Source organism: Stigmatopora nigra, chromosome 13 (assembly GCF_051989575.1).
Source record: "Stigmatopora nigra isolate UIUO_SnigA chromosome 13, RoL_Snig_1.1, whole genome shotgun sequence".
Lineage (NCBI taxonomy): Eukaryota > Metazoa > Chordata > Actinopteri > Syngnathiformes > Syngnathidae > Stigmatopora > Stigmatopora nigra.
Window position 1 is genome coordinate 3484548 of NC_135520.1, and position 16606 is coordinate 3501153.

Below are 16606 nucleotides of genomic sequence, written 5' to 3' on the forward strand. Positions count from 1 at the left end.
CAATAAACAGCAGCAAAGTATTGCATGCATAATTTGGGAATGCTTTAAAAGCCTTAAAAAATACAATTGTAGTGGAATTGTGGAAGGAATTCACCTAAGCCAGGGGTAGGGAACGTATGGCTCGGGAGTTACATGTGGCTCTTTTGATGGGTGGTTATGGCTCTCTGAAAAACTGTGAGGTAAAATCTGGACACTATGTCGAGAGTCGATTTAATCTTCCAGTTTTTAATTAAACCTTTTTGCATCCATAAGATTATAATAACTCTTTCTTTTTTTTTTACCTGCCTTGGCCCCACTACTAAAAAACGATGATGTCACAACCAGAATGAGATGTGATTTTGTTGTCTGCTAACATGGTATCAAAAGTTCTTTCAATAAAAAAGCATGATTGAATACAAACAGGTCTAGTATGATCTTAAACGTGTTTATCCTTGCGACTGCCAGGGCGCTAATTGCCCGAGTCGACTCGCAGAGGACCTTTAATAATGTTAGTAAGCTGTTAACGGACGAGCGCAACTGGCGGCTCGCAAGGTGCAACCATCCATCAACGTACGCTCACTTGCACTCTGCTTATCATTGCTATCACTTTCAATCACTCATGCTTACAAGACACATTTGTCTTCATGAGCGTTTGATTTTTCAATCATTTTGAAGTCGTTTTTTCACGGTTATACTTAGAATGAAGGACTGGAATGGATTGGCAGTCAATGGCAGTAATTTAGCTACTATCATATACTATAACTTGTTATATTACTAAAAATCTCCACCTGGATGAAGCATCAGAGCAACCATTCCTAAACAAGCCTGCCCTCTATTGGGAGAAACCATTTATCAACTACTATTACCTGCTCTGAGTCAACCAAACCAACATAAATAAAGTCAGAGGATGTAATCTATTCATAGTTAAATGTTGAGAACATCCTTTGATTGTAATGGACATAATAGTGTAGACATAATACAAATATTATAATGTGATATTTATGAACTATTTCAGGTACTTACCATGAATATCAATACGAGCAATGTACATTTAGAAAAATAACTATATAAGCACTATATTTTGAATCGTTAGTTGACGTTTTATGTGATTGATAATAGATAGTAGAACTTTAAATGCATTAAAAACTATGGTGTAACCAGTTTGACTATTTGATATTGACATGACATTTATTGAGCAAAGGGTAAAAAAAAACTTACCTTTCATTCAGCCAATGTCCATTTTCCTCTTCCTTTTGAACATGAGGATCTATAAATACAAAATAAATACAAAAAGTTCATCAGACATGATGCAAAACTTATACACAAAACTTATTTATCTGCATAAAATTGTGGCATGAGAATACAAAAGCAACATAACTTCTATGGCATCCATGATTGACTGATTTATTAATGTACAATTTCACTAATGTTATTAGAAAATCACAATTCATTTCTATGATATATATTTTTCTAAGTTGGCTATATATTTTAACTCATCAGTGAATAATCAAAAACAGCAAACTATGGTAGTAAAGTCTAAATTCTGTTACCTACTAAATTAAAGCATTTACGACAATGGCAATAAACACTTTTTTCATCACATATTATGAAAGAAAAATAATTCACAAAAACACAAGAGGGCAACATTTCATTAGTTACAGCAATAGGTTATTCCACTGTATTCAGCTTTACATTAAGGGGTTATTTTTTCATTTCTTCAGTGTCGGAAATGAGAAATTCAGATGTTTCCATGAAATTGAGTCCCAAGAGAACCGTTGTGAATGTTATTTGTGCAGATGAATCCATTGTTTCTTTTGCATAAATCTTATCTTACTCAATGAAAAACATGCAAAACAGTTATGCACAGGAATGCAATGAACATTCAATGTGTTTTTTTAAATGCTGAGCAACAAAGGGATCTTTTTACATTTTTTTTAATAATATCAATCTTCACTGATTGTATGATGCTGTAAAACTGCATGACCACCGAATAAGAAGTGAGCTAAGCAAATAGATAGACTGGTAAATAATAATTTTTTAAAAAATACTGAGACGACCAGCGTTTTATTGTTGTTTTTTTTAAGAGATACAATCATTGGTTAATACGTGTTGTGTAGGAAATTGGTACAATACGAAAACTGTGTTTAAGTGAGAGAATTAAACGCATAGAGGAAAGTACACAGGGTGATATTTTGATCCAAATATTTAACGCAAGACTGCTTGTGACAAAATGTGGCCATATATATTAATATATTTTATAGATAAACTGCAGTAAATTATATTGATGTAAGGTGGTTAGTAGTTAAAAATCACATAGGAACCTTTTGGTTCTTTTAACCAAAAGCAGCCATCCCAAAAAAAAACTTGTTTTAATTTCAAATGACAAATTATTAGGTTTTTAATCATCATTATTGCATCCAAATGCACATATAAGTACTTAAAATTGATATATTACCTGTGTAATTATCACATAATCACGCCAATTCAAGTCCCTTCTTCCCACCTCTCATTATGATTGGACAGTAAGCAGCAATCAGAATTTGGCTTGCACTCTTCATTGGTTGTGTAGAGTATTAAAACTCACATTTTACATATGTTCTTATTCACTTTACTTAAAAAGTGGTGCTCTACATTATGCCTCTGGTATCTTTGCATGAATCTAAACGCCATAATGAAAGTGTTTGTTGAAAGAATTCTGGGTAAGTGCAACTTTCACACAGACAGACATAAGACTGTAACATGCAGAGTGTTTATTTATCTATGACTGATTAATCTTCTAAGTGAGCAGCCTTTGCAGCCAAAAAGCCGCATAATTACCGCCATACACATCTCATTTGCGTTGCCCCCAAAAAGGCCTTTCAGCAGAGCACAGCAGGCTTTTATAACATACCTGCAAGTGCGTTTTAAGAGTGTGTGCAAAGCGTGTCTAAGTGCAATTCCAAATCCTGGTTCTGTTGAAATGAGCACACAGATACGATATGTAAAAAAAAATATGAAGAAAAAAATGAAAGCACTCCATATTTGAATGAGCCCGCCGGGGTTTCTACACAAAACCACAGCCATTTTTTATGTGCTAATCTGATTAATACACTTAAAAGTCTGTAAAGATCCTCACGCGAGACATGAGTGATTTAACGTGTTTTTTTATAACTTCTCTGAAAAGCCGTTAAAAAACTTTGGGGGTGGTTTTAGGAGGGGAGGGGGGGTTATATATGTGGTAGACTTTAAGGACAAATGCGTGAAAAGGAAGGAAGCTTTGGCTTTGAGACCTCTGGGAACATTTTCATGACTGTGTCAGTTTCAATTATTTTCTAATGAGAAGGATGAAGAATGTTCGACTTTCACGCTATCTCGTAAAAATGTCAAATGTGGCCGATAGATTAAAACGGCAAACATGCGTAGTTGTGTTTCCTTCATCGGACGGGAACGACTTTGAATTGTTTTCAGACTTAAACCAGATGGAGCGGCGTCTCACAAAATTGTTTTAGTCGTGTCAATGGATTGCGTGTCATTTGAGTAACCTGGCCAAATCATTTTGCTACTTTAGGGTTTGTTTGCTTAGTTTTACTGGGGCAGGATGAACTGGAATTACTTTTTTTGGAAAGTGTGAATGAGTCGGCGTTTACGAGCGGCGTATTTCAGGTGCGAGGAGAGAGAGAGAAAGAGAGATGTTGGATTTCAATGGCTTTTATGAATCGCAGTCTGGATGGAGTCTTACTCTATAAAATCCTTGAGTGCTGATCTCAAGTGAACGATAAACCCTGGCGGTCTTGTTCCTGGAACTTTGCATTTCTGCCCCAAAATATGATTAGTCAAAGAGATGAAATAAGCTGGAGTTTTAAGAATTTTACCGACATTTAAAGTGCAAGACGAGGTGGGCGATGTGATTGGTCCATAAGTCTAACAAAATGTTTTGGACTATTTATGGCTTTCTCACATAATCCCAAAAGAAGATGACGTGAGACACACTCCATTTCAATTCCTGTATTTCCGAGCAAAGTCAGCCAAAGCCCAATTGCCAAATGTCTGAGATTCTAAGCTGAGTTTTTACCATTGTAGCCTATTAAAGTCCAATTATCACTTCAGGGGGTACTTTACTGAATTCGATAGATTGGATTGAGTCACTACACTTTGACCTTTTCATTGCAAAATAAACCAAATAGTGTAAGAAAAAAAAGTATTTAATCGCACTTCACTGGTGGTCAGAAAGCCAGAATTGCTGTTTAATTTCATTGTTATGGCGGGCCAACATTTTAGTTGTTTTCCAAGAAATTCAATTGTTTTATAGAGGAAAAATGGTTAACACGTGTTGTGTAGGAAATTGGTGCAGTAAAGACACTACAAATTAAGCCTCTATTTTCTTTCCCATCTCACCAAGCAGTGAATTAAGCACATAGAACCAGCCGGCGAAGTATTTTTTATCTATTTATTTATTTTGAATACGAAAATGTATGTGTATCCTACAAAAAAACCTAAAGAAAAACAATTTTCGCAGGTTCTTTTTAATTCTTATGATATTTATCTCCAGCATTTTGTTCCCTTACATATTTTACATGAGATTTACTGATTCTGATTGGACGATACCATACACGTGTATACCAACTACCCGTTAAGCGTGACCATGTTCCCATACGTATAGCAGTATTTGAAGGATTTTAACTCATTCTATAGTATGTACTGCAGTGCCCATCAAAGTAGCCCACATCCTGTTCTATGTCTCCGTATATCCTGATTTATTCTGTGATTTATTACCTCGTAAATCAGCTCATGAAAGTGATGTACAGCGAAGCCTTTCCAGCGTCGAGTTCCCCCCGCTGGTCGCCGTAAAAACAGCCAGAGGTCCCGGAATAGGCCGGCGTTTGCGTGACTGCGGAGTCGAGCGGGGGGGCCGGACGGAGGTAAGTTTCGGAAAGGGGGCACCTGTGAGGAACGTGCATCCTCGCACGGGATAAACTGGGACCAGAGGCAAAAGGGCCAAGGCTAGATAGTTAGATTTACGATGCAGCGTGTCAGGGAACGGTAGTAGCGCGAGCACTAAAATTGGGCTTTGCGGGAGGATAAATAACCCGAGAGTGTCAAAAGGTTCTTTCAGGTTATTCACAGCGAGTTGGGGAGCCAAAAAATACAAGCCGTTGTTCTCATTTGGGATCCAGATGGCCCTTTTGGACTGAAGATCACTTTGAGCTTTGCAGTTCTTTAAGTCCACCTTTCACCTAAGGGGGTGCTTTACTAAATTAAATAAATTGGACTTGACTGGCCAGTGGGTTCGATCTCAGGTGAGGGATTTTTCTTTGGGTACAAGTCCCAAAAACATGCTTGTTAGGCTGTTTGAGAACTCTAAATTGAACCAAGTCAAAGTGCACCAGTAAAAATATTAGTATTAATATTTTCAAATGTCACTTATGCTTCTAGTTTGAACTTGCACGGTAAAATCTTCATTTTCTTCGGGACTTACTTCCCCAAATGCCTCACATTCATTTTCAATACAATTCAACTTATCACACAATAAACACAACAATTCTCAAACTCTGTTTTCTAATGAGTCTTCACCTTGCATAACATTATCAGTTTCAACTATGCAGAGGCAAACCTATCTATTAATCTTGATCCTGATTTTAGAAAACACCTTGACAAGATTATATTGTTGAATTAGTGCAGAAAACTTGTGTTAAAGGGACTTTAAGCATATGTTATGGTAAGAGGGCGATGCAAAACGAGGTCATGACCTTTCTTAAGCACTCACATGGAAAACATGACCTGTGGATTTTAGGCTTGGCCTCCCTGCAATTGCACGTCTGCACTTCGCACGTGATGCGTAACAGCGGTTATTCGGTAATATGTCATCTTACGGGCTGCTCTTTAACAGACCAGGTTCTGATAAAAGTGGATAAGAAAGAAGGATTTGAATTGTATTAGATCCGTGACAGTCCCGTTCACAGAAAGCATCTCCCGCACGCGAGGTGTCACATACAATCCTGAAGGAATCTTGCAGCAAAGTCGGATATTAATTGAAAAAAGATGGCAGGATTTATGATTTCCTGCCATCGTATTCTTATTCAATAAAACCACAAGAAAAAAACAACTGGCAGTAGTAGGATGGATCGTTTAAACAATAAATATAGTTCATGACTGTGTGTGTGTCCACAATCACATGGAATTTAAAAAATGGGACTTTAATACTATTAAAAAGTTTGAGAAATACATTTTGAAGTGATATTTGACAAGTTTTTCAATAGTAAATGACTGAAAAAAGGCATAACTTGTTCAAATTATTACTGTCTGTCAAAATTAATCGACAAATAAAATGATAGCTTTTCTGAAAAGGGATAATTTGTTCAATTTCCCCTTTTTATAACAAATATTCTCTTGTGTTTTTAAAATTGACTTACATTTCACTAATTAAAAAAGAGGGAAAACATTAAATATTTATGTTTTAATCTATTTTAATTGAGAGGTAAACAGTAAATATTCTATTTGGTTTGAAATCATTGTAATTAATTCATCTTAATACAAATAGAAAAAAATATATATTAAAAACGGGATAAGAGTGAACAATTTCAGTTTTATTTACTTTTTTGAATGAATAAAAACGTATATAGTGGTTCATTAAGAGGTCAAATGGCATTATTGAATTGAATTTGGACTGTATTACCAATCTTATTTTATATCACATGGATTTTCTTAAGTTCACATCTCTCCCGGAAGCCCTATTTTGCAAATCAAAGCATCGCAAACTATTATTACGAGTAAACAAATGAAGAAAGATAAACTGCCTCCACGCCAGAGCCAGTCCCAATCAAATCTTGTTTGCATTTGTTTATTTGTGCTTTGGTTAGTCGGCAGCGTAAAAGGAGGACCACCAGGAACTTGCTTTCCCGGAACAACAGACAAGGCTAATTTTTTTCATCCTCTGCGTGGCTCATTTTTAATGCCTTGTTTGTCATTGAAGGCCATGTCAGCACATCAAGTTGTGGTTGTACTATTTGCACACTATCCAAATAAAGTCCAGGTTGATGGTAAACCGCACCGTTTGGGTTTGATGAGCTCCAAATTTAAAGCAAATGAATTTGTTATGATTCACTTTGAGGGCTTCTGTTAAGAAACGCAATAATAGAAATATTACACAACACATATTTCACCGTGTGAAGTCTTGGTGTGACAAAATATCGAAATGGTGACACATCACGATATTTTGTTTCCCAAAATATTCTCAACACGCTCTTACTAAGAGCCAAAATTCAGCTCTAATCACCCCCTAATAGATTGCACCATTGGCGATTGGCCAAATTGTCTTTGCAAAAACCAGCCCTGTTCCCAAATCTATTGTTAAATTGACGATATAAGAAAAAAATCGGAATATCAGTAATAAATGCTAAATAAGATCCATCCAGGCAGGTTATATTGACTGAAGCAGTTGCTAGAGGTTGATTTTGGAACTCCGCCCCTTCCCTGTTTAAAGGATTAACTGATAAACCTGGCTTTCTCGGTAATTGACGTATTATTTCAAGGTTGTGTGAGAACGTGCCTTAAAATCCAGGTAAAATAATATACACCGAAATAGCTTGACTAGTAGGAGGTCCATATTTTTTGTTGTGTCGAGTCTAATGATGAAAACACTAAACACTGTGGTGAGTTTGATCAACACTGCGAGTTCAATTCTCCAAGTCTGGAATCAATAGCACATGTGTGCATGTAGTCATCGAACATCTTTCATCAACATCACAAAGATTTTGCTAGAACAAAAAGTCAGGAACACTTGGTGACTCCATTTTTCTCTTTTTTGGAATTTGAACAAGTGGTATTTATATCAGACACTTTTCCCAGGTGTACTATTGTGTGTTTTGGCATTGTTATGTGGTTAAATAATGACACCCAAATTTGAAAAAAAATGACTCTCCAGAGACTATATCTCAGTTTGATAGCATCGCCAAATGCAAGTATGATGCTATTTGTGGTTTGTATTACTGGGTAATGTCAACAATAGCATCATTGAAATAAATGATTCTTACTAAACTGGGATTTCTTTTTTTTTTTTTTTTTAACTCACTGGATGTCGTAATAATGTCGCGATGATGTCACAGTAAGTGATTTTTTAAAGATAAAAATAAGCAAAAAATAATAAAGTTGTAAAATGACCATTTTTGAAATAAAAATAACAACACTCCTACAAAAAAACTATGTTATTTACCATCTTAACTGAGCAGAAACCACAACAAATGCACAATATTAAAAATGATACCCTACACTACAATACACTAATAATACAATACTAAAAATCCAATATAATTCCAAACACATTCTATGCAATGCAGTCAGTCAGTCCCATATTTTTGGTCTGTTTCCAAATTTATCAATTGACAGGAAAGCATCGCGTGAAACTCTAGGCGCAGATTCGTGTCCGACCTGCCATCCACCGTCCGGCTATCTTCATTCAGAATACAATACAGCCCTATATTTGGCAAGAGACGTGAACGTTAGCGTGATGCTCTTGTGGATTACATCAGTGGGAACAAGCCAAAGTTCCTCCCAATGATCATCATGTTCCCTTTTTTTTCTCCCCGTCGGGTGGACGGGACAAGTGGGACAGTAAACTCTGAATGACCCGCCAGTGCATGTCATTCCTGGAAAAAAAAAAATAATAGATGTTGCGGACGGCGTTTCCTTTTTGACCACCGGACGGGAGGGCGAGACAATCAAAAGCGCTGCGGCGCGCAAAGCTCTTTCTGATCTACCTCCGCCACACCTCCGCTCTATGAGATGACCCCTCTGCGAGCATTGTCCCAGAATGTGCCTTTCACACGGGCGGCGGGCCAAAGCAAATAAACCAGCACCGCGCCAGCTAACGAGGGCACGAACGGTGTCAGAGGGGGGTCCTGCGGCGAGGTGCCAGGAGCCACAGAGCCGAGGGACATGGTCACGCAAAGAAAACAAGCCCAGCAAGAATGAGCTGCTCTTCTCACGCAGGGGCCCGGACATGTGTCTTGTCATGCAACGGTCCAGCCCCCGCCGTCCTCCTCGCCAAAACGAGCTGATACAACACAGGAGGGTGGAGGGGATGGCGGGGGTCCTAAAAGCGACAGGGGTCAACTACGCTCACCTCATGAGTGGGTGGGATAAAGAGTTTGTCCTCACATGACTTATAGTTAGTTCCATTTACTTTTGCATGAATTGCAGGTGTAATTTGAAAATCATCCTCAAGGATTGTAAGGGGGTGCTGTAGCCTATCCTAGCTAACTATGGGTAATTTGGAGGGTGAACCAAGGCTTCTATGCATGTTTTTGGGACATGGGAGGAAACCAAAGTACCCTCAGAAAAAAGCCACATGCAAACTGTACACAGTTAGGACCAACCTGGAATTGAACCATAGACCCTAGAACTGTGAGGCCGATGTGCTAACCACTCAAGCTGCTGGACTGCCATATTGAGATTTTTTATTTATTTATTTTTATTTCAGTGGTAGTCGGTTTCCTTGTAATTGTTAAAAATAGTTGAATTAATATGTATAATGTTAACATAGCACTACTATTAAGTTGTGTAGTGCTTGTACTAAAAATATGTATTTATCTTTTGTTCAGGCTTTCATGTTATTAAATAAATATGTTAAATGTTAACTGCCCTAACTTGGAGACGAGACTAAGAATAATGTAAAGTGACAGCTAAAAACGTTGATATTATGAGTGGGTAAGGAATTTAGTGGTCATTTACGATGTATGGCGCTTAGTTACGAATTGAGTCAGAAAATAAACTGAGGCGATAATGTTTAAAATGTGGCCAACTTTCAACATTCCATGTCAACAATGAGCCGTGAACGTTAAACATTCAGACGCTCTGAGCAAGAAGCCGCTCATCAGTCATCTGGAAGCAAATGTGACACTTCTAACTGGTGGATTACACCGGAGGAAGAAAGAAGTGTCATCACTAAGGATCATGCTGTTATTTATAATTCATCATCTTGCTGTGATGATTCCTTGTAAAAGAGCTAAGCAGCAAAAGCTCAACAATGACGTATTTTAACCATCAATCAGGCATTTTGAAAGTGGTAACACTTAATATTAGGGATATTTCAATTGCATATTTTTTATTTCTATATAAATATATACTATGTTTATTAAATAAATCAAACTTAAACTCAAAATACTTTTTTTTACCTGATTCTGATTATCAATTTAGGAAAAACATTGGAATAATATTAAATTAGCCCTTTAATTTTCTTCCTTTTTTTATTATTATTATTTTAAAAAGTTTGGACACCCCTAAACTTAGATTATTGCCAACGCTCTCGGCTAAAATAGGCTCCGGTGCCCCCTTGGCTGGGATGAAGAATGAATCTATTTTTTTTTTTCAAATTAAAAATCAATTAGCCATAATTGCCGATTCCAGACAAATCTCATGGCATTTGTAATAATACACAATAGCAGCGAGATTCCAGCATTACTCCGGAGAACACTACCCTCCCTCGCTGCCCCAATCTTGTGACCATTTCATCAACTCATCTACCCAATTGGAGCCGTGTAGGCGGGGCAGGGGGGGGGGAGAACGTGACCGCACACTGACCCGGCTTCATTTTCAGGATACTAAAACGCACAGAACTGCTCAAGCAGAACACATGGAGGTGAAAAAGAGAGGGAATCACGGAACTTTATCCGCCCAATTACACAATGAGGAGAGCGACCTGCTCCTGCTATCCATATTGCACGGAACGCCGGGTGAGTCCGAGGCTGAGCCGCTGGCCTCCGTCATCCCACCTGCCGAGCCTCGCACGGACCCGGACAAAGGAACTCATCAAATATGCCAATCAGTAAAGAGAAAAAACACTTAAAAAAGACGACAATCTGGTTCATGGCAACAAAAAAACAAACAAATGGGAGCAAAACAACATTAGCATACCTGGCAACATCGGCCAATTGCTCCCCTTATTAACAATTGCTATTCTCCTAGTTAAGCGATGAAAAACTTACAAATGCAATGCAGTATTTACTCACATAGGGCGCATTTAAAAGTCTGATATTTTCTCCAAAGTGGTCCAATCAGTATGCAAAGAAGGCTTAAAATTTGTAACTAGGTTTCAGACTACAGAGGTAAAAAGTATGACTTGAGTTCGAGTTGTACTAAGAAAAAACTATGAAAAAAAGTGTGACTCATAGTCTGTAAAATACGGTATTTTGAGCCAATCTTCTATCAGGTTGCATGTAGAAATGCACGCAAACGATCACAATGGCTTGGTTAAATTACACTGCTTGGCAACAAAGTGTGATCCTCCTACATCAAATCACGACTTTATTAGCAAGGTTTAAGCACCACAGTCCATAAAAAAAATGATGAAACATGACATTCCAGCAGCCCAAAAGTATAAATTGACATTCCTTCCCACAAAATATTTATCGTTTCCCATTTGCACTTAACCAAAACTACCACGTAAGACTGACCACAGGCCTTGAAGTGTTCCCTTCATTCTAATGGGGGTGCTTCCTTTTTAGAAAATACTTCTTGCATACCATTTTAGATCACATCAAATGCCTTTTCACACGAGCAACAATCAAGTCTGACATTGACAATGGGCCACAGTTAGGTTCGTTTCAGAGCATTGTGGTTCTGGCATCCAAAGATGTGAGCAATTCCAAGCAGAAAATGCCCAGTGGTTACCTCCCGGGTTGCCCACAGGATATTTTTCTTGGTCTATTTACAACTTTCTCAGACCAAGATCGCCATTACCACCACCCCCTAAAAAATCCTATAACAGAAGTGTCAAACGCACTATGGTTTGCAAGCTCTCCCTGCATATTGGACCTCCACTGCTACGACACCCCCAGACACAACTCCCTTTCCCTTTCTTCCTTTCCTCCCTGTGCGTGACAGTAGCTCACCGAGAAGTGGAAATGAGACTAGTAAACAATGATTAGCTCCAGAGCCAGAGTAGCCCAGTCTGGCATTGGTCCCCGTCTCCGTATACCGACGCCCCCCCGCCCGGTAGTACGTGCACCATATAGAGGAAAACCGCACACACGCACACAATGCCTTGAGCGAGAGTCAACGGCGGGTCAGGCAAAGCCTCCCGCAGCCAGGTTAGGAGAGGTAATGGCAGGCAAACACGGCAGCCACACGCAAAATGCACACATGACACCACTACCACCACCGTGACCGGCCCCCAACACCCTCTTCCCCAGCCACAAACCTGGCTTGAATTAACATGATGGGGATGCAAGTGGCTACATGTGTGCGAGGAGCAGATTGAGGCAAGGGAGAGGGATTTGAGGGGTCTCCACTATAGAAATCAAGGAGAAATAGTCATCACCAGTGAGATGCATTTAAACTCAGTTATTTTCCATAATGCTTATCCTCACAAGGGTTGTGGGGGTGCTGGAGGCAGTAGTCGTAGTAACTGAAAGATAGGTCTGATAGAGATGTGGCAGGGCAGTATTTTAGAAAAATAAACCATCTCTGAGTATTGAAAAATTGGGATCATTGGATGTCAATAATGGTGGTATACAGGTATGTTCAAATGTTACTGCCAACCATTCCACTTTATATGGATTGGACAGTTAGTAGGAATAGACTCTTAAATTCACAGTAGAAGGATGATAGGATGCCACATGATTGGTTATCTTTCACCATCTTGGGGCACTTTACCCATTTTTTAAACAATCCCAATTTAGGTAGAGCAACTTGCATCTTTAAGGTTACAGTATCTATTTTTAAAAGTACATACTTGCAAGAAATGGAACATTATTTCTTAATATTCTCTGAAGATATAATTGTAGAGTTTTATCAGTATAGTGTAGAAAGTTTTAGATCCAAAACACACCATTAACTACTCTGATAAATGTGCCAAATGATGTTCAATAGCAAACCAAACGCTACACAAAGTTTTCCCTCTCGAACACAGCTTGTTGAATGACAAAGAAGGAATTAAAAATAGTTGTCAGAAGGTAGCAAAGCCATTTTCCAATGTTTCCGGTCCTCAAGTTTGTCAACAAAATCATGGTTGGCCCATTCCCAGCTGAATCATTCACCAGATGCAAAGTCTACGCTCTTTACGAAGCGCTCTTTCACAGCTCACGCTCAGCGGCAGGAAGATAATGCGGAGGGGGGGTCTGCCGGTACTTCCACAATGGGAGGAGTGTGACATGTATTCCCAGCCCTGCCCACTAACAGCTAAATATATAAAGTGGAGGCAGGCACAGTTAGCCATTCAAACCTTAAATCATCTGCAAAACTTAAACCAAACTCACTTGAAGTTATCCAACTTGCATTGAATCCGTTTTACTTGTATTCCTATTTTTCAAAAAGTTTTTTTGAGGGTGGTGAGACCGTTTCTAAGCAATTGTCCCAATGGCAGTGGACGCTGATTATGGCATCAAGAGCAGCAGCATCATGGAAGAGTGGAGCGGACAGGTCCAGCCCGCTCTTGTTGCGTCTTTTATTTTCCTCTTCTGTCTAGAAGCCTGTCTCCGGTTCCGGAATCTAAGACTCAAGAGAAGACTGCCTGGACCCTTCGCTTGGCCCGTGGTGGGTAATGCCATGCAGCTGGGCCAGATGCCTCACATCACCTTAGCCAAACTAGCCAAGAAATACGGTAACGTGTACCAGATAAGACTGGGTCGAAGCGACATTGTGGTCCTGAACGGCGACAGGGCCATCCGTCAGGCTTTGATCGAACGTGGCCGGGAGTTTGCCGGTAGACCAAACTTTCCCTCCTTCCAGATGATTTCCGGAGGAAGGAGCCTGACATTTACTAATTACAGCAAAGAGTGGAAAGCGCATAGGAAAATTGCCCAATCCAGTCTGAGAGCCTTCTCCTCGGCAAACAGTCAGACCAAAAGCGCCTTTGAGCAACACGTCATGGCCGAGGCCATGGAAGTGGTGCGTTCATTTTTGCGGCACAGCAAAGACGAACAATATTTCGACCCGTCTCGGGAATTCACAGTAGCCGCCGCCAACGTGCTATGCGCCCTTTGCTTCGGGAGGAGATACGGGCACGACGACCTGGAGTTCAGAACCATGTTAACCAGGCTCAACAAGTTCGGAGAAACAGTCGGAGCGGGTAGCCTAGTTGACGTCATGCCTTGGCTCCAATCCTTCCCCAACCCAGTCCGCAGCCTCTACGAAAACTTTAAGAACCTCAACCAAGAGTTCTTCGCCTACGTGACGGATAAAGTAGTGCAGCACAGAGAGTCCTTCGACCCGGACGTGACCAGAGACATGAGCGACGCCATCATAAACGTGATCGAGCATGGGAAAGACAGCGGCCTGGCCAAAGAGTTTGTGGAAGCCACAGTGACGGATCTGATCGGAGCAGGCCAGGACACCATCTCCACCGTCATGCAGTGGATCATGTTGCTGCTGGTCAAACATCCCGGGGAGCAAGCGAAGCTACATGACCTCCTCGACAAAGTGGTGGGTCCAGATCGACTTCCCACAACCGCAGACCGCAACAGCTTAGCCTACTTGGACGCCTTCATCTACGAAACCATGCGCTTCACCAGCTTCGTCCCCATCACCATCCCTCATTCCACCACTTCGGACGTCACCATCGAAGGTCTCAGCATCCCCAAAGACACAGTGGTCTTCATCAACCAATGGTCCGTCAACCACGACCCTCTGAAATGGAAAGATCCGCACATCTTCAACCCCTCACGCTTCATGGGTGACGACGGCAGCCTTGACAAGGACGTCGTCAACGGCATGATGATTTTTTCTCTGGGTAAGAGGCGCTGTATTGGTAACCAGATCGCCAAGGTCGAAGTCTTTCTATTCACGGCAATCTTGCTGCATCAATGCGACTTGGAGAGCGACCCCTCTCGGCCAGTCACCCAGGATTGTTCCTATGGGCTTTCCTTGAAGCCCCTCAGATACTGTATCACCGCCAAGCTCAGGGGAAAGTTGCTCGGCTTGGTTTCCCCCGCGTGAGCTCTATGCGTCAGCATTGTGACACGAGGCCAGAAGAGACTTCCGCACACTCACTAGCATACCTGTATAACATATTACTGCAAAAATATTCCTATTTAAGGAATGTACGTGTCCAATTCATCACATGTCAGACTGCTAGAATTCAGGTCCATATCATATTGGAAATTAAAGCCATAGGTTAGTTCTCAAAAGAGCGAAATGCTTCTTTCGCATGAACTTGTAGAAGCTGCACATTTAATGCCCATATGAACTAATAATGTAATGTCATACATACTTGTGAATGTAACCGTCACTTTTTTTTGACTCACTGTTCTCAGTTGTAATATCGAAGAATATATTTAACATTTTCTCCAGTCATGCTTCTACAAACGTGTTTTTATAAGCTTGAGGGAGCTGTAAATATAAGAATAAATGTTATCTATCTACTATAAACTACTGTATTCAAACCATGTGAAGACATTGCATTGAAAGTAATGGTGACAAGTGAAAAGACAACTTGGAAGTGAAGAAGTAGCCTTTCATCATCAACATCTATCAGAGAAAATTTGCACAAACTTTTGTGCAAGGCTGCCAAACACCATTCCCAACAATACACAAAGCCCAGATGTGGACCACGTTTTTTTTTTCTCCCATGAGGCATTATCATGACATTGTTTGTTTACAAAAATCTCAAAGCTACACGGCTGTTCCCGCACGCCTCTTTAGCCCTCCCTACAAGCTCCGTGTAAGTTTATTTTCTCAAGCAACTACTCGGCGGGGCTTCATGTGTTGGCTTTAAATTATGACAAAATAAGCTACCGGTATATCTGAAATATTGATGAGAATAAAGTATTGTTGAACGTGTCCTGTGTCTTATTGTCTTGGGAAGCAATATGCGTTGTCTGCTGATTGTCAATAGCTGTTGTTTTAAGTGAACCAAAGCAGATTATGATACAAAGACTTTAGAAGTTCTTTGTTTTGTTGCACAAGCACACATCTCGACTCTGTTTGAAATTAGCACAATGCCGACAACAGACTCTTTTGCAAAGACTTTATAAGACAAAAACCCTTGCTGTATTTACCCATAGAGAGATAAAAAAATAAATAAAACTAGTACTGTGTAAAGGCTGAAAAAAAAGCAGTGATCTTCGAGATTAGAGCAATCGCTCTGTTACATAATGAAGTGGTGTCCAAATTTTTCTTTGAATGAATCCTTTCACTTTCACAATATAAAGCGCAATTCATTCTTTTTTGTGTGTGTTTATGCTCCTACTCGCAACACACACAGAATTACAGCTGTATTTTCTTTTGTCGGCCACCATTTGGATAAGAAGTGAAGTTGTGGCGAATACGTCGGTGTTGAGGGCAGCCATGTAGGAAAGACTGACAGACACGAGCCAAGGCGCTGTCGCAATTTTCCGCATATGTTCCAGTCGAAGATGAGGGAAGAAATAACTCTACCCCACTGTGTGTCATTTTTGAAGTGACTCGAGTGTGCATGTTAAAAATAAATAAACAGGCAGAGCATTGACCACATATGTCAAAGTGGCAGCCCGCAACATCACTTTAAAAATGAATCATGTGAGTGAACATCACAGTTTATGCTAAAATTCAAATAAAGATTAGAAATTAATAGAAATTAGCTATCATTCTTGCCTTCAAATTAATATTTTCATTTTTCAACTATTATTTGGTGGTAAAAAATCATTATGTATCGGATTAGATTAGATTAGAACTTGAT

General features: G+C 39.8%; 2 protein-coding genes across 2 annotated transcripts in view; one reads left to right on the forward strand and one right to left on the reverse strand.

Moving 5' to 3' along the window:
* bmf1 (BCL2 modifying factor 1) overlaps positions 1–16606 on the reverse strand; it is a 56829-nt gene that overhangs the window by 26321 nt on the left and 13902 nt on the right. The window contains exon 3 of the mRNA XM_077730913.1: positions 1198–1246. The gene's annotated coding sequence lies outside the window, so the exon portion shown is untranslated. The remainder of the gene's footprint in view (positions 1–1197; positions 1247–16606) is intronic.
* On the forward strand, positions 13185–15729 carry LOC144206644 (cytochrome P450 1B1-like). The gene has a single exon (XM_077731715.1). The coding sequence runs from the start codon at positions 13309–13311 to the stop codon at positions 14884–14886; it is 1578 nt and encodes a 525-aa protein (XP_077587841.1). The 5' UTR covers positions 13185–13308; the 3' UTR covers positions 14887–15729.

Bases quoted from the DNA above. Each gene is read 5' to 3' on its own strand.
- LOC144206644 (XM_077731715.1), top strand. From the start codon at position 13,309: ATGGCAGTGGACGCTGATTATGGCATCAAGAGCAGCAGCATCATGGAA.